The sequence below is a fragment of the Neomonachus schauinslandi genome, chromosome 11, assembly GCF_002201575.2.
Source record: "Neomonachus schauinslandi chromosome 11, ASM220157v2, whole genome shotgun sequence".
Classification (NCBI taxonomy): domain Eukaryota; kingdom Metazoa; phylum Chordata; class Mammalia; order Carnivora; family Phocidae; genus Neomonachus; species Neomonachus schauinslandi.
The window spans coordinates 49,513,656-49,531,759 of record NC_058413.1 but is presented as its reverse complement, the minus strand read 5'-3'; the positions used below and the strand labels follow the sequence as shown (position 1 = coordinate 49,531,759).

General features: G+C 50.2%; 1 protein-coding gene across 1 annotated transcript in view; it reads left to right on the top strand.

Moving 5' to 3' along the window:
- The window catches only part of DNHD1 (dynein heavy chain domain 1), an 86,690-nt gene extending 72,375 nt beyond the window's left edge, over positions 1-14,315 (top strand). Inside the window, exons 28-42 of the mRNA XM_044919764.1 lie at positions 2,112-2,261; positions 2,511-2,693; positions 2,829-3,260; positions 3,438-3,914; positions 8,565-8,844; positions 9,076-9,228; positions 9,405-9,583; positions 9,713-10,675; positions 10,875-11,061; positions 11,213-11,335; positions 11,420-11,621; positions 12,428-12,519; positions 12,684-12,833; positions 12,995-13,803; positions 13,965-14,315. Of these exons, the coding sequence (XP_044775699.1) occupies positions 2,112-2,261; positions 2,511-2,693; positions 2,829-3,260; positions 3,438-3,914; positions 8,565-8,844; positions 9,076-9,228; positions 9,405-9,583; positions 9,713-10,675; positions 10,875-11,061; positions 11,213-11,335; positions 11,420-11,621; positions 12,428-12,519; positions 12,684-12,833; positions 12,995-13,803; positions 13,965-14,315 (4,731 nt within the window). The remainder of the gene's footprint in view (positions 1-2,111; positions 2,262-2,510; positions 2,694-2,828; positions 3,261-3,437; positions 3,915-8,564; positions 8,845-9,075; positions 9,229-9,404; positions 9,584-9,712; positions 10,676-10,874; positions 11,062-11,212; positions 11,336-11,419; positions 11,622-12,427; positions 12,520-12,683; positions 12,834-12,994; positions 13,804-13,964) is intronic.
- The last annotated feature ends 3,789 nt before the right edge of the window (positions 14,316-18,104 follow it).

The window sequence follows — 18,104 nt, the reverse complement described above, 5'->3', positions numbered from 1 at the left end:
GGGTCAGTTATATCAAAGGACAACATAAGAAGCCCAAAATCTGGATAAGAGATGTTCATAGTGGAGGCGCCTGGTTGGCTCAGTCTGAAGAGCATGCAACTCTTGATCTCAGGGTTGTGAGTTCAAGCCCTGTGTTGGGTGTAGAGATTACTTAAAAATAAAGTCTTAAGAAAAGAGAGAGCGAGCAAGAGAGAGATGTTCATAGTGTCAGAGGCATTCAGTGTCAGATCCCTTGGCCATTCATTCAACAGCCATAATAGTGTGTACTTCTTTCAGAGTTCCCCACCCCAGGAAACGGCATCACCATCCACTTAGTTAAGCCAAATCCCAGGAGTCATTCTGGAGCCCTTCGTCTCTATTCTCTCTCATATTCAGCTGGTTCATTATTCATTACTGTACTCTACAAAAATTAACTGAACTCCACTCTTCTTGTCCACCCACTTATTAATACTTACGTCCGTGTCTACATCTATGTCTACATCTAGATCTAGGTCAATAGAATCCTTGCTACAACTTTTTGAGGTGGCTATCCTTTTTCCCATTTTACAGATGAGAAAACTAAGATCCAGAGAGGTTAGGATGAGGATTAAATGAGATCGCACATGGACAGCATTTGAATGTCCTGGCACATAGTAAGAGCTCAATAAATGATAGCTCCTCCTAATAAGAAAGATAAGGTACTGTCCTTGCCTTCATGGTGCCTAGTTTACTGGAACATATAGACTCATCCAGGCAATTACAAGACAGTGTGCTATGACAGAGAAAGTCCATGGTGCTCTGAAGTATCAAGACTTTTCTAGAGAAAGCAAAGTGCCACAATGAGTTATGTGTAGAACATGGCAAGCACTGAAAACATTCCTTAAATATGGAAACAAATGAATGAAGTGCACAACGTCGATACCTGGAGGTTAGCTAAGATCTGGGTGGGGAGGATGTCACAGGCTGAAGGAAAAGCATGGGCAGAAGATGCCCAGAGGCGAGAGAACGCATGCCACGTTGGAGGAGCTGAAAGTCAGGAATGGCTGGAGAGTGGAGTGCTGGGGGAGGAGAGACATGAGGTTGGAAAGTGGAGTCGAGGCCTCCTGGGCACAGAGGCCTCATAAACCAACTGGGAGAGTGGGGAGTGTTCGGGAATGTGAGGATGATGGTCTTTGGCTGCAGCAAGGAGAGCGGAGTAGAGCAGAAACTGAGACAGCAGTGAGGAAGCACGGGCCCAGGCAGGGGAGCACACAGGACAGACAGGTAGGAGGCAGACCTGAACAGCCTTAAAGACGGGCTGGGGTCAGGGGAATAGAAGAGATGGAGTCAGGGGAACAATGAGGTTTTCTTCCTTAGGAAACTTGGGTGTGTTTTGCCACAGTTCTCTGAGAAAAAGAACAGGTGAGGAGGCAAATAAGATTGCAAGAGACCTGATGGGGCGTAGCCAAGACATTGTTCCTTTGGGGACATGTGGAGTCCGGGGAGCATGCAAGGCATCCAAGAGGAGACTGCCACTAGGTAGATGGATATGTGGATGTGGGGCTCAGGAAAAAATCGGGCTTGAGACAGCGATTTGAGAGTTGTTAAAATAGAAGTGGTAATCAAAGCCATGAGATTAGGGAGGACACATAGAAGTGTAGAATGAGAAGATACAGAGGCCCTGAAACATTGCTGACGAATATTTAAGGGATGGTAGAGGAAGAGACTGAGAAAGAGCAACCAAAGAAGCTGAAGAAAGCCAAAGGATACCATGGGGTCATGAAAGTCAAAGGAAGACAATGCTTCAAGAGCGAGGGAACTGTCTTCTGTGACAAATGCCACTAATGGGTCAAGTAAGATGAAGAGTGTAGCATAAGCACATAGGCTTTGGAGTCAGACTGCCGGGGCCTGTGTGGCAGATCAGGAGAAGCAATCACCCACTTGGAGCTGCGTTACCAGGTGTGTGACTCACACACCAGTATGAGACAGTTTCAGGGCTCAGTCCAGGGCTCTGGGCCTATATGGAGTTCAACTTGGTCATCCTGACTATCAAGCGAGGAGTATGCTGGAGTCCCAAGCCCACGGGGCTCCCTCTGGGGTATTCCCAACTGGCCCAGGATCTGGTGCTGCAGAGCCTGGATCTCTGTTTGCAGACCGTCAGCATACATCAGCAGCAGCTAGAGAAGGGCAAGCTGCTGTTCAGGCAGCAGCTAGGAGAGTGTCAGCAGCAGGAGAACCTCATCGGGAACCTGATCAAGCAGCGGGATGCCCTGCAGGCTCAGCATGAGGCTTTCCTGGAGCAGGTGGGTTTTCCTGCTGCCTGCCCTGCACTGGTCCTCTCTTGGGAGGGGACAGCCTTTCACAGGATGCCCAGAGGAGAGAATGGGGTGACTTGTCATGGAGTCTTTGGGGTGAGGGGCAAAGGTAATAGGATGGCTTGAGGAACTGTCCCTCATGGGAACCCCTAGGAAGAAATGATCCCTCCTGGCAGCACCTTGAAGGAAGAGGACACTCTGGGAACTCACTTCAGGGGTGCATCTCTCCTCATTTAGATGGGCAAGGCCTTCCTGGGACCTCTGAGCCAGCTGCAGGTGGCTGACTTTGAGGAGATACGGAGCTATCGAGCGCCACCAGAATCAGTGGTCCAGGTGACCGATGCACTGTGCGACCTGTTCCACTGTGAAAGAGGCTGGGCCAGTGCCAAGCAACTCTTAGGCACCGAGGATTTTTATCAGGTAGGAATGTGGAGCACAATGGAGGAGGAGAGTGGAGGCCTAAGGGGGGGAGGGGGGACCTGGCAGAGTGAGGCAGTTGGGGCAAAGTCCAGAGCACCTATGTCTGCCCCTACCCCTCTTAACACACTTTCCCAGGAGCTGGTGTTCTTCCCCAAGGAGAAGATGACGGACTCAGAGATGATAAAGTTAACCCAAGCTCTGAAGGCTCCAGGTATGAGTGACGCAGCTCTGCGGGCAGTAAGCATACCCGCAGCAAACCTGGCCGCCTGGCTCTGGGCTGTTCTGCGCTATGGGCTGGCCCAGCGCCGAGGACTGCCCACGGGCCTACTGCTGCGGCAGATCGAGGCCACGCTGGCTCGGGAGCAGGCCCGCCTGGGCCACTGCCAGTTTCAGGCCCAGGAGACCCTAGAGCACAATTTGGATCTGGCCAAGACGCTGGAAGAGGCCCGGGCTTCGAACAACCGTATGATAGAGAAACTCAGTCAGGCTCAGTGTGGCCAATATCACAAGTGGCCCATCAAGGCTGCACTGCTCACACCCATGCACTCCTGGACTACAGAGCTCCAGGTAACCAGCCCCTCCCGGGGTTCCCCTCAAAGCTCATTTCTGCACCACTGCCCCCAACCCCTCGGCTCCTCCCTGGGCTCTCCCTGCCATGCTTTCCTGCACCCCTTGCCTCGCTCCCTCTCTGCCTGTACCCTCCTCGCTGGCCCACATGCCTTCTGCTCTCCCTTCCCATGCCAGAAGTTGAAGGGGCACTGCCTGACTGTGTTCGGAGACGCCCTCCTGTGTTCAGCTGCCATCATCTACCTGGGTCCTTTCCCGCCAGTGCGGCGCCAGGAGCTACTAGACAAGTGGCTGGCTCTGTGTAGGGGCTTTCAGGAGACCCTGGGCCCAGATGATGTGGCACAAGCCCTGAAGCAGAAGCAGAAATCTGTCGTCGTGCCACCAAAGAAACCCCTGCTCTCCGTACGCTCTCCCTTCAGCCTTCTGTCCTTGCTGAGCTCCGAATCCGAACAGTTCCAGTGGGACCGAGACCTGAAGCCCCAGGCGAAGTCAGCCCGCCTGGCAGGCCTGCTTCTACGAAGCAACACCCACTACTCCAGTTGCCGTTGGCCTCTGGTGCTTGACCCCGGCAACCAGGCCCTCATCTGGCTGAACCCACTGCCTCTGCAAGAGACTAGATGCCTGGCTCCAGGCCCCACAGAGTACAGAGGTAAAGCCAGGGATGAGGAACATAACGCTTCTCGGGTATCTGAACTGCCAACACTCTCGGCCACATGTGGTCTTCCCTTTCATAATGAAGACACTAAATTTTTGTGGCCAGGGTATCCTAGACTTCATCAGTCCATATGATATTAATCAACTAATCACATTTACATCTTGGGGCCTACATTGCGATGATTCTGAATCTACATGGCTGACCAGTCCATGATCTTCTACTTCCCTGGTCTGCCCAGCATTCTTAGAAACTTGGCCTACAACTCAGAGCCTTCCTTACTATCCAAGTTTATCCCATGTTCAGGAATTCTGGGGAAATATTTCTATTAGCTCTGCTTGGAGCAGAGACCCATCTGGGTAGAGTGTCAGAAGGAGGTGTTTTCCAGGGGAAGGAAGCAAGGGTGTTGTGTAGGGGAAGGAAAAAAGGGTGTTTATATTCCAGAAGAAAGGGAGTTGCACTGGGGAGAATAATAGACATCTACAATGGACTAGGTATGTAATAAAGTGGTCTGTAACACGGGCTCTGTAATCAGACTGTCTGGGTCAAATATCTGTTCTTTACTAGCTGTGCAAATAGGGCAAGGTACTTAATCGCTCTAAGCCTAAATTTATTTGCCAATAAAATGAACATCTTAATTATACCCATCTCATAAAACGTTGTATTAAGTAAGAGAATTCATGTAAAAGGGGTTTACACAGTGCCTAAAAATAATAAGTTCCGAAAAATGTTAGTATCACTACTAATGTATTACTACTACCATATTCCACTCCATCCCTTGGCTGTCCAGCACAACCTTCCATTGTGCCCATACCCCATTACAAAAATGCCCATGACACAACTATCTCATGTGTAACTATAAGTGAATTTACCCCCCTCTAGTAAGAGACCCCTGAAGAAACCTCCAGCTGCAGCATCCAATTCTGAGTCCTCAAACTGTGAACGATGTTCACTGTTCTTGATCAGACCTAGATGTAGCTCTTTGTGATTCTATAACCTATGATAGAGTGCAAGCTAAATCTCACCCTAGTAATACACCTGACAGGCAGAGTGAAGCAAAATCAAATCAAGATAACTACAGTAAACTTCCTGTTTAGAAACCAGGTAAGGGTAAGAAACACACACTTGTATGTTAATCTTCTATCATGTGCTGTGTGACGCCAAACAGGGATAGTAAGGCGAATGATTAGCATCACTTCACTGGCTATAGAGTGAGTTCTTGGACAGCCACTTTGGCTGTCCTGGGTTCTGATGAACAGTATAATTTTCCTTGTCCATTGTCCCCACGGCTATCTATGAAAGGAACATTGGGCAAGAGTCCCCTGTTTGTAGCTGTTCTGCCTTACATATGCACTTCGTATTAGAATGGGATGGGGGCTTAGGATTTGCCTTAAAATTAAGCAAACACTGATCACTTGTTACCAGACAGGGGATTTTCTAGCTAATTCCTTTAAATCTCTCATCATTTCCCTGCAGATTTCATTTGTCAGGACTCTATTAGCTATTAACCAATGCCAGAAATCTTGGTATATTCTCATTCTTGAATTTAAACCCCATTTTTTTGGTCTTCTCTCTTAACATTGGTTCTGGGGCTCTAGCAATCCCACTAAGCCTTAATGTAATTGTCATTCATCTAAACCTTGGCCTTCACCTCAGAGCTGTAGTAATAAAATAGTCTGAGTAGTGAGGTTAGGCTAATTGCCCATGGAATGTAGCCCCTATTACTTGGGGCTGTATCCAAATCAAAAATGGGAGGGAGACTATTACGTTTGTCAAGCAGGGAATGCTTAAAGAGAAGTGCTTGGGATGGACCTGGAGAATTAGACTTCCCTGATTTTCCAGGCTCTTCCAATAGACAAATTTCCTATTCCATGCAACATTAGGTAGAAAATCATTTTTACAAATCAACAAGATGCATGAGTATCTGATCATCTGTGGTCTGAAATTGCTTGATATGAGCAGAAAGGAATTTTCTTTTTTTGGGAAGTTGTTCCTCTTATCTAAGAGAGAAGTAGCCAACGTGCCTTCTGCTAAATCCACTGAAGTTCAGTGAGCATATGGTCCAAGTCCCATGAGATAAACCAACTTCTTACCGACCACATAACATAGGAGGGAAAACAAAAATCCTCATTGCCTCTCCCCACCACTAACTCCCTGTATCAGCTAGGAATGCTATCATGATCAGTAACAAAAGCCCAACTTACCATGGCTTAAGAAATAAGGATTTATTGGGATACCTGGATGGCTCAGTTGGTTAAGTTGACTCTTGCTTGACCTCAGCTCAGGCTTGGATCTCAGGGTCGTGAGTTCAGGCCCTGCATTGGGTTCCATGCTGGGTGTGGAGCCTACTTCAAAAGAGAGACAGAGACTAGAAAGAAGGATTTATTTATCTCACACTATAAGAAGTACTGAGATAAGCAGGCACAGGGCTTCAGTATTGACTTCAAGTACCCAGATTCTTCTACCTTTCTGCTCAATGATCCTTAGCATGTTGGCTTATCACATTATAGTGGGTTGAATCCTAACACACAGAACCTATTCATAGGAACTTATTTGGAAAAAGAGTCTTGTAGGTATAACTAAGTTAAGGACCTTCAAATGAGATCACCCTAGATTATCTGGGTTGGCCCTAAATCCAGTGACAATTGTCCTTATAAGAGAAAAAAGAGAAGGCATAGGTACACAGAGGGAAGGCCTCATGAAGATGCAGACAGATAGTGCTGTCAGGTAGCCACGAGCCAAGGAACTCCTGGAACCAACAGAAGCTGGAGAAGGCAAGGAAGGAGTCTCTCTTAAAGCCTCCAGAGGGAGTGCAGCTTTCCCAGCACCTTGATTTTGGACTTCTGGCCTCTAGAGCTACAAGGAAATAAGTTTTTGGGTTTTTTTTTTTTTTCCAGCCACCATATTTGTGGTAATTTGTTACCATATTGGCTGCTATCCCCCCGAAGCATCATGTCAGAGTTGCTGCTTGCCATTTCTGTCCCTTTTATCAGGAAAGCAAAAGATCGTCCAGAAGTCTGAATAGCCAAATGTGGTAGGCAGAGTTTTGGCCCCCATCACCTTTGTCTTCCATTGTTACTCCTATAACTATGTTCCATGGCAGGAAAGACTCTGCAGATGTAATTAAGATTACTAACCAATTGACCTTAAGATAGAGATACCCTGGATTATCTGGGTGTGCCCAATGTAATCACATGTGCCCTTCAAAGAAGCAAGGCGGAAAGAAAAGACAGGAAGATTTGAAACATGAGAAGGATTCAAGAAACTGTTGCTGGCTTGAAGATGGAGTGGGCTACTGGGAAAGTGTGAGGTAGAAATGAATTCTGTCAAAAACCAGTAAGCCTGAAAGAGGACCCTAGCCCCTGATGAGAACTACAGCCCCAGTTGATGCCTGATTAGCACCGTGTAACCCCGAGCAGAGCATCCAGTCATGCTGTGTGGCGCTTCTAACCTTCTGAACTCAAACATAATAAATGGGTGTTGGGCGCCTGGGTGGCTCAGTTGGTTAAGCGACTGCCTTCGGCCCAGGTCATGATCCTGGAGTCCCGGGATCAAGTCCCGCATCGGGCTCCCTGCTCAGCGGGGAGTCTGCTTCTCCCTCTGACCCTCCTCCCTCTCATGCTCTCTGTCTCTCATTCTCTCTCAAATAAATAAATAAAATCTTAAAAAAAAAAAATTAAAAAAAAAAATAAATGGGTGTTGTTTTAAGCTGCTAAGTGGTAATTTGTGGTAATTTGTTAAGCAATAGGAAATGAATCCACTAAACTGTGGACCAGGCAACCTCCACTCGCCTACTTCATAATGCTTAATACTTTTTAAAAAAAAGATTTTATTTATTTATTTGAGAGACAGCACAAGCAGGGGGAAGAGGCAGAGGGAGAGGGAGAAGCAGACTCCCCACTGAGCAGGGAGCCTGATGCGGGGCTCGATCCCAGGACCCTGGGATCATGACCTGAGCTGAAGGCAGACGCTTAACCAACTGAGTCACCCAGGTGCCCCAGTGCTTAATACTTTAAAAAAAATTCTTAAAATTCTTAAATTTCTTAATACTTAAAAAAATATATTATTTTTCTTTTCCAGTTCCTGCAGTAGAGGCGGCAAAGGAGGAGACTAGGGAGGGAGCCATCAGGGTCCACCATATACCCCATGACTTGGCTAATTCCAGTTTATGGCCTTTCACTTACAAGTTGCTACTTCCAGGCACTGATTTCTATATTAGCAACAATTCGTTTCATTGTGATGGAAAATTAGCTTAGGCAAAAAGAGAAATACACAGACTCTTCTAACCAGTCTGGTGAAAGGCAGAAATGGAGCTGATTTCAGGGATACCTAGAACCCCTCTCTGGAGTTCTAGAGAAACAGTAATGGCAGCTACCATTTGTGGAGTGCTTCCTGGGTCTAGCAGAGTGCTTTCTATGTTATTATTTCATGTCTTCTGCACCTTGTAACCCTGGGAGGTACTCACTAATATCAATCCCATGTTGCAGACGAGTTGCAGATAAGGCAAATGAGTCGGAAGGAGCTTAAGTGACTCCTAAGTTGTCTTCCTGTGGGCCTTCCCTCATGAGATGGAGCCCTTGGGTGAATGGTGCTCCCTAGGAGCCTGGCTCATCCTCTGAGAGGAGTTCCTCTGCATCTTTCTGCCAGAGAAGGGCTTTGTGAGAAATCAAGAAGAAGAGGAGGAAGACGACAGTCGTGAAGAGTGTGATAAGGCTAAGGACAAGACAAAAGAGCGGAAGACAGAGGACAGGGAAAATGAGGAGGAGGAGGGAGAAAAGGAAGAGGAGCAAGAACACGAGGAGGAGGATGAGACAGAGAGGCAGGGGTCAAGGCCAGCCTCTGACACTGGGTCTCTGCCCCTTCCCTACCTTCGTGTACTCTCAGGCACTGACCCAGAGTTGGGTCCTCAGCTCTGGGAGGCAGCTGCCAGTGGTGAGAATGGGTCCCCATCCACCGTGTCCCCCTCTGTGGCCCCACAAGCCTCTCACGCCCAGCCTGACCTCAGCTCCCATCCCTAAGCCAGGCACTAACTGCGTGGAAGAGCCCTGAGGGAATCCTCCCATTAGCCAGCGGGGAGCTGGTCAGAGCCAGATTTTGGGGGGGTGGGTGGGAGGGGCGCGGTGCTGGCATGGTGGGTAGGGTGTCCTTGTCGCCCCCTCATAGGCCTGCCCGTGCTACTGACCAACATGGAGCTGGGCCTAGGGTGCCAAGAACTGCAGTGGCTACTGCAGCGGGAGGAGCTGAGCCCTTCCCAGGTGCAGCCGGGCTTCTGTCTCTATCTGAGCACTAGTCTCCCCCTCAGCGCCTTGGAAAAAGGTGAGCCCCAGTGGGTAAGTTGCCACCACAGCTTTGTGGACACACTAGGCCTCCCGCTTCACTCAGTCTGGCCCCGAGCAGGCTCAGGACTGTGGTCGGGAGCCATGCGCCTGGTGTACCCCAGCCACTGGCTTTGCCAAGGGGGAAGGGTTAAGCATCTCCCATGTGACCCCAAGTGCTAGGTTATGAACTGCTGAAGGGGCTGAATGTGCTGGATCTGAGCCTGAACATGGATATCCTAGAAGACCAGATGCTGCATGAAATCTTGGGCATAGAGTGTCCCGAGCTCAAGAGCCGTTGGCGGGACCTAAAGACCAGAGCCCTGGACAGCTGTGCAGCTGTGGAGGCTGCTGAGGTGCCTGGGGGTCCTGGCTATGGGTGGGGGTGAGCTTTGGAGGGGCCCGGGTGTGGGGGCAGAGGTGGGTGTGGATGGCTGAGGACTATGGGAAAGGATCAGACCCACGGAATGGGTGGCTGTTTGCAGGAGCGGCTGCTGCTGATGCTACTCCAGAACCCAAAACATCAGAAACCAGCTAAATTCCTACGGGACATGGTGAGGGCGCAGGCAGAGCTATGTCAGCTGCGCGCTCACTGCGAGGATCTAGAAGAGCTGAGACTGCAGGAGGTGGCATTGTGGGCGCCCTATAGGCGTGTGGTCTGGCACGCGATGGCCATAATAAAGGCCCTTAGCCCGCTGCAGAACCTGCTGCCCCTTTTCCGCATGAGCCCCGACAACTGGCTAGCGGCCACCAAGCGGGCTCTGAACAGCGTGAAGCAGTGTGAGATTCACCAGGGGGAGGACCTGCCCAGCCATCTGCTGCATCTGAGAACACAGCTGACCCGCCAGCTACTGGGCAGCACCGTGGCTGCCCTGGGCCCGACCCAAGTACCACTGGTGGGAGCCTTGGGTGCTTTGGCGCTGCTGCAAGTGGCAAGGAAAGCACCAGAGCTGGAGAGGCTAGCCTTTGTGCCTGGCCTGGCAGCCTCCCCTAGCACGGGCTACAGCAAGCCAGGGGTGGCTCGGCCGGCCTGGCTGGGGCTGAGAGCCTGGCATGAATGTGGCCTGTTGGAGATGTTGCCCCCGTTTCCGGGGCTATGTGCATCCCTGGCAGGCCAGTCCAGTGTTTGGCAGGCTTACCTGTCATTGTCATCCACAGTGCTGGGTCCTGCACCTGGGCCTGGGCCTGGACCCGATCCACTCAGCCTCCTCCAGAAGCTGATTCTGTGGCGTGTGCTGCGACCTGAGTGCCTGGCAGGCGCCCTGGCAGACTTTACCACCAGCCTCCTGGGCCGGCCCCTGGACGAAAACCTGGGTGCCTCCACCATACCCTTCGAACACAGCCAGGCTACTCAGCCTGTGCTGATCTTGTTGCCACCACCTGGTCACCCCACAGCCACCATGCATCCCCTGACTGTCATCCAGAAACTGGCTGCCAGGCATGAGCAGGTTTGAGCCTAGTCCCTTGGCCACAGAGACACCAGACCCCTGTGGGCCAAGATGGGGTGTGGTGGCCCCATCCCAGTATTCTTATAGCTCTTTCTGGCTAACTCAGGGATTTCTGGGGTCATTTGTGGCATTCCTTTGGGTCCCTTGGGTCACCCCAGGATCACTTTGAGTTCTCTGCCACCTCTCTGTTGGTCTTCAGGGGCAGAAGCATCTGGAGGTGATCGCCCTAGGCTCTGAAGCCTGGGACCCAGTGTCAGCGGTGGTCAGCACGCTATGCCAGGCTATGCACAGAGGGCACTGGCTGGTGTTGGAGAACTGTCATCTGATGCCTCGCTGGCCAAAGGAGCTGCTACAGCCCTTGCTGGGGCTGTTGGATGGAGCCAGGGGTGTGTCTGCTACCTAATCCAGTACTGGGCCTGAGCTTGATCCCCTCACCCCTGGATCTCACTCCTGACCCCAGAGCCTCAAGTCTGAACCCTAAACTTGTGTCTGACCCTTTACCCAGTGATTGATCTCAGCCCCATATCTGACCCCTAGTGGTCTCGGACCTGGAGTTAGAACCGCTTCTAGCCCGACCCGCAAGCAGGAGTGTGACGACCGTCCACAGAGATTTCCGTCTTTGGCTTATTTTGTCTGCAGAGGCTATTGCTTCCTTACCAGGTGAGGAGTCCCCGCTATAGGCTCTCAGATTGAAGGAGGAGGGCAACTGTGCTGTGCTGACCCAGCACTCTCCTTCTGCCCCAGCTGCGCTGACTCAGCACTCCATGCCTGTTTTCTGGGAGCAGTCTCTGGAGCTGGGCCACGTCTTGATGGACAGCTTGGAGCTAGCCCAGCAAGAACACTCTGTGCAACCCCCAGCAAGGGTGCTGCCTCTGCTTCTCTTACATGGCCTCCTGCTACACCGGCAGCAATATGGAATGAAGCTGCAGGCACACAGGGGGCGCTGGTGAGGGACCCCCATCCATCTTGTTCAGTCAGTCATTCAGCAAACACTGAGCATTTTCCATATCCCTGAGGAGTACGACTAATTACTGCTTGGGCAGCACCAAAGTGTGAGGGCAAGGGCAAGTCAAGAAAGGCTCCTCCAAGGACTTTGAAATCTTGCTTTGAATTGAGTCTTGGAAGCAGAGGCAGATCAGGTGGAGATGGGGCTTTTCTGCGCAGAGGGAACTAAGCTCAGCAGGAGGAAAAATATTTCAATGTGGCTAAGATGGACATGCTGGGGGTTGAGTGGGGAGAGGCGAGGCTTATGGTAAAGGGCCTATAAGACCATGGCAAGAGGCCTGATTTTATCCTGAGGATAGTGGGAAGCCACTGGAGAGTTTTAAGTAGAAGAAATGTGATCCTAATTATCTGCTGGAAAGATCACTCTGGCTGCAGTGTGGAGAATGGACCAGATGGGACAGGGCTGGAGGCAAGCAGAGCCGTTTTAGGAGGCTCTGGCAGTCTGAAGGGACAAGACCATGGTATGGGTGGTAGGGATTAGGGTAGTCCCAGCACGGATAGAAAGTAAATATGGAGTGAGGAAGAAAGAGGAGTCAAGGGTGGCTCCCAGATTTCTGCCTAGGACAACTGGGGGCTGGTATAGGAGGAAATGATGATTTCAGTTGAAAGCAAGTTGAATTTGAAGTGCTAAGTGGCAATGACTAGTGAACCGTCGTGAGTCTGGAGCTTGGGAGCTTGGGCTAGAAAGACCAGAGTCCTCAGCATATAGATGGTTCTGAAAGCCTACTTCCTGCTCCCCTCCCCCAGGAGTCCAGTGACCCTGACGCAGGTCCTTCAGATCCAAGAGCAGCTGTGGGCCGGTCTTAGCAATCCCAGTGCTGCCATGCAGGAGCTAGCGGGTGAGGCCCTTCCTGTCCCACGTGGTCATCAGCCCCCAGGACAGCCCTGAAAGGGCGGGAGTGGGAGTACTGGGATAGGGGCATGATTCCCAGCTTTGGTTTTGGTTTGGGAGGTGGTGGAAACTGCAGGGGCTAGAACTGAGGGACTCTGACCTTATTCTCAGCTTCCGTTTTCTATGGGGGTCCTGTGGGAGACAAGAAGGACAGGGAGGCCCTGATTAGCCTAACACAGGCCTGCCTGAGCCCCAACAGCCGGAGCTGGGCTCAACCACACACACCCCAGTATCTGCTGTCTACTCTGTTGCCCAGCCCAGGTAAGCTGCAGCCAGGTACCTGTGTTGGGCTGGGGCACAGTCTGTGTAATGCCCCCCTCAGGAATGTGAACCGCGGTACCAACAAAGGTGTAGGATGGGGCAATATTCACACAGTTATGGGATGGTGGCTTAAAGTGTCACCCCTCCCCTTCACCTCCAAGAGCTAGGGGAGCTGGATGCTTTGGAAGAGTGCAAGGCCCAGATGCACCTCTTGCCCACACCTCCTGAACCCCAGAGCTGCGGACTGAGCGCTGGCCCCCAGGCCTGGCTGTTACGACGCCAGAGCCAAGCTCTCTTGAACGCGCTGCAGCGGAGTTTACCCACTTGGGTTTCTGCGTCTCGAGGAGGCTCCCGACGCGCTGAAAGGCGGCTGCGGCAGCGCCTAGTGCAGGCCAAGTGGAGGCTGGAGTCGCTGCAGGCTCTGCTGGCGGAGACCGCCCGTCAGGAAGAGTCTGGCGCCGGGTGGCTGGTGCTGGGACTGAGCTCGCAGCGGCCCCTGCAGGCCTTCCTCCAGACAGAGGTGCTGGAGCTGAGCCAGCTGGCGGGCGCACTGCTGCGGGACCTGGATTGCCTGTTGCAGCAGCTGCAGGGCTCGCCCCCGTGCGCCTCCCCGCGCTGTGCGGCCGTGGCCCAAGCTCTCTGGACCGGCCGCCTACCCCCGCCTTGGCGTCCCCATGCGCCTGCCGGCCCCCAGCCACCCTGGCACTGGCTGCGACAGCTGTCGCGCCGTGGGCAGCTGTTGGTTCGCTACCTGGGCGTGGACACCAAAGTACCAGAGCGCATCTTTCACCTCTCAGCCTTTCGCCACCCACGCCGCCTGCTGCTGTCACTGCGTTGGGAGGCTACCTTTGCTACCACCGCCCTGAACCAGCGTGCGCCTAGCTCGAATTTCTCTGGTTGCCAAGGCTCCAGCTCCAGTGGGTTCCCCCATAAACATCAGGAGCTGAACAGCAACCCTTTGCACCTCCAGGTATCTTCATGCCGCCCCTCAAATCCCTGATTACACCTTACAATTGCCCCACCTTGCCTCTTGGTGATCTTGCCTCCTCAGGAGCCCCATATGCACTGATACCCCTCCACTAGGAACCCTCAGCTTCCTAGCCTTGCCTGATCAGCTTCTGGCACCTCTAGGTGGTGAATGGTCCAAATCCTACCGTTCCAGAGATGGGGCTGCTGCTGATTGGGCTCCAGCTCCGGAATGCCGAGTGGGACCCGTTAGCAGGGGCCCTGCAGGACAGCACCTGCAGCCAGCCCAGCCCTCTGCCTCCGATCAGCGTCAGTGCCCAGGCCCGGGGCCCCAGTGACTTGCCACCCCCACCTGGCCTGGCTGTGTATTCCTGTCCTGTGTACCTGGAAGGGCCCCTAGGTATCACTAGGCTGCACAGCAGGCACATTCTGATGCACCTGCCCCTGCCCACGAAGCTCAGCCCCGCCACCTGTGACCAACGGAGGGTCCATGTGTGCAGCCCACCTTTGCTGTGAGCCCTCAAACAAAATAAAGTTGGGGTGATTCAATGAAGGATTTCTGAGATTTAGCAGTGCAGGGGGTCTGCACATGGAGAATTGCCCTGCTGAGGGGAAGATCCAGTGTGCACAACTGAGAGGGGAATGTTGGTATCCTGTGGGAGATGGGCCTGGTGTTGGTCATGCATCCCAGGGGCTTGGCAGATGGGGATGGGTAATACACAGGATCCCGAATCCTCGCCCAGCTTTCTACTGGGGTCTGAGTACTTGTGTTAAATCCACAAGAGATATATTTTTTTTTCACAAGCGATATTTTTGAAGAGATAACATTAGAACTGAAAATTATTTTTTTAAAGCTTTCATTGTATTATCGAGAATGCCTCCATCTTTCCCTACCAGTCATCAACCTCCGCTGTGATAGATTCTCCAAGTGAGTCATATACATAAAAAACAAAAGCCAAGTAAGATACAAGGTTTTATGTGCATTCAACAATTATTTTTTTTAAAGATTTATTTTTTGAGAGAGAAGAGAGCGCATGCGGGAGAGCATGCAGGCTACTGGGGGGAGGGGCAGAGGGAGAAAGACTCTCAAACAGACTCCCCACTGAGCAGGGAGCCCCAGGCTGGGCGGGCTTGATCTCATGACCCTGAGATCATGACCTGAGCTGAAATCAAGAGTCAGATGCTTAACCAACTGAGCCCCTCAACAATTATTTATTGAGCACTCCTCTGAACCAGATGCTCTTCCTGGCACTGATGAGGTTGTTCCAGAGCAGGGAGACGGACAAGAAAAGGTCAATGTACAGGGAAGTTAAATTTGATCTGTATGTGCTATAAAGAAAATAAAGGAGGCTGATGTGTTAGAGCACGACTAGAATGGAGCAGTTAGTATCGTTTAGGTGGTCAGGCAACGCTTCCTGAATATGAGAAAGAGAGCTATTTGAAGATGTTGGAGGCGTGTTTCTGGGTAGAGCCCTCAGTAGGCGCAAAGGTCTTGAGGCAGGACAGAACATGTAGCTGGAGTATGGTGAATGAGGGGTAGGGTGATTAAAAATGATGGAAAGATATAGACAGGGGTAGATCACATAGAGCCTTTTCATGATAATCACCTTGTATTTTATTTTTAAAAGCATAAGGAGGAATCTAGTGCAGAGTATTAGGTATGAGAGGATACGATGCAAAGATCACTCTGGCTGTTCTCTATGGCGGATGGGTGGAAGAAAATCCAGAGTAACAAGGAACATTTGTTTGGAGGCTTGAAGTAATTCTAGTGGGAGATGATGGAGTTTGGATAGGGTCCCAACAGCAGGGATGGAGAATTGATGGATTTAGGAAATATTTTAGAGGCAAAGCCAGCAGGACTTGCTGATGGGTTGCATGTGAAGAGTGAACAAATAGGACAAATCCAGGATGACTCCAAGATTTTAGGCTTGAGCATCTGAGTGGATCATGGTGTCATTAACTGAGATGAGAAATTTGAGAGAGGGACTTGCTGAGGGTAGGGAATCAAGAGTTCTGCCTTGATATGTTCAGTTATTATTAGGTCTTTGCATGCTATCCCAGGACAAACTTCTCTGACAAAAATTGGGTTAGCATGTAACTGAGCTAAAAGGCCTACATGGGCTCCTCTCCTTACCCCTAAGCACCAAAACTTACTAGGTACAACCTACTTCCCCCGCTGTATGGCTAGGTGTGAACTATGTGGTGGGAGGTAATGCAAAGGGCAGTGTATACTGAGCGCTGACACACAACCTCTTGAGCCACCCGCCTCACCAGTGAATGCGGTGTAACCGATGTCCTTTAACAAAAGGCTGAGCAGAGGGGCAAAAAGTTCTACTTTCCTCAGAAACCCTTTCCTTTTCTTTTCCGTGGTCAATCAGGGACAGGGCTGTTCCTTTAGGAGAGGAGATAAGCAGATTATTAAAGAAGTCCGTTTGGATAAATGAACCGTACCCTCTATCCACATATACCATCACTACTACCTATCCTCCAGTGGAAGCAGGGAGCAACAGTGCAGTACCTGTAAAACCACCTAAAATTGGTTAGAACAGAACATTTTCTACAAATCCACACTGTTTTCTAGACTGAAATTCATTCTTTTTCTCTTTTATGTAGGATTTTCTTCTTTTATTTTTGTAATTTCAGCTTTATTGAGGTATTAAACTTTTAATCAGTTAGAGACTATAAAATAAGTACCATATGACTATCTGGCTCAAATACAATGACTGCCATGTGAAAATATTCCAGACCAGACAATTTCACTATTGTCTATCAGATAAATTAAAATCCCATTAGGAAATCAAAGTCCCAAACAATGAAAGGAAGGAAGAAGTAAGACACACGACAAAAGGGAGCAATAGGTCCCATCCTGTCCTGATGGATGGGGGTAAATGAAGTAGAGACAAGAGGGACAAGTATGACAAAATCAACCTCATCTGGGACTTGGGATGCAGCAGTAAACTGAGGTACTGTGGAGAAAATGCTTTTGCCCTTTTCCCTACTAAGATTTTAAAAGGAAACTGCTCCGCAGCATGGACCTACTGTGGCCCCAAGAGCATTAAGAGGGCAGGCTGGCATGGCCAGGAAGAAGTCCCTTGACCCCTTTATGGTATGGATACTGAGCAGAGACCCTTTTGGCCTGATGGATATGAGGCAGAGAATCACTGGGGTCTGCAGTACCAAAAAGGGTTGTTGAGAGGAGGCCAAATTGACAGGGAAGGGCACAAGGGCCTGACAGTGGAGAGAGACAAGACCACCAATTTATCAGCTTTAGAAGCAAATGTTGGTAGAATGCCTAGGTATGGGACGGGGCCAGCCATGCCCAGAAGATTCCAGCTTTTGCACACCCAAGAACCAGTATTAAGCCAGGCAAGCCCTTCCTTCTGATATCAAAATGCCACGTAAGTCCTCCTGTCTATACCCAGATGCCACTTTGGAGAGGAGCAAAGGTAGAATGCTCAGACTTTTCTGAGCATTTATTTTAAAAAGAATGCATGAGGGGCGCCTGGGTGGCTCAGTTGGTTGGGCGACTGCCTTCGGCTCAGGTCGTGATCCCGGAGTCCCGGGATCGAGTCCCGCATCGGGCCCCCTGCTCGGCGGGGAGTCTGCTTCTCCCTCTGACCCTCCTCCCTCTCATGCTCTCTGTCTCTCATTCTCTCTCTCAAATAAATAAATAAAATCTTAAAAAAAAAAAAAAAAAAAAAAAAAAAAAAAAGAATGCATGAAACCTGAAGAGACTGAACTGAATTTATTTCTAGACTCTACTACTATCCAGTGGAGTGGAGGAGGGAGTGAGACTTGTGAGGAAAATCAGACCAGTAATTGAGAAAGGAGCTAAACTGTATTTGCATATCCAAATTTGTAAGGAAATTTGTGATCCTGCTCTGTATACTGCATGCACTAATAATCCCAAGACCAAAAATCTCATTGAATTCTGCTCTGTAACTCACCTGAAACTCATTTTTGTAGTTTTTCAGTCTAATTTGAAATCCTCACTCAGAAATAGGTTAAATAGGGGGAAATGTCTGAAATAGGGGAAAAAAAAAAAAAAAGTGCCAGTTTCACCCACTAATGCCTAAGAAGCTCCGGTATCTAAAAGATACTGTTACCATTCCATTTTACATATTCAATAAATTATCCAAGGTCACAAAGTCAGAAAATGGTACAGCCAGTTTTGGAATCCAGACATTTGTCCCCAGAATCCATTCTCCTTATGGCTTTCTATTGTCTCTTGCCTACCAAATGTTGAGGATATAGTGGAAAACAAGCATTCTCATGCACTGTTGGTAGGTGGTTATCCTGGTATAG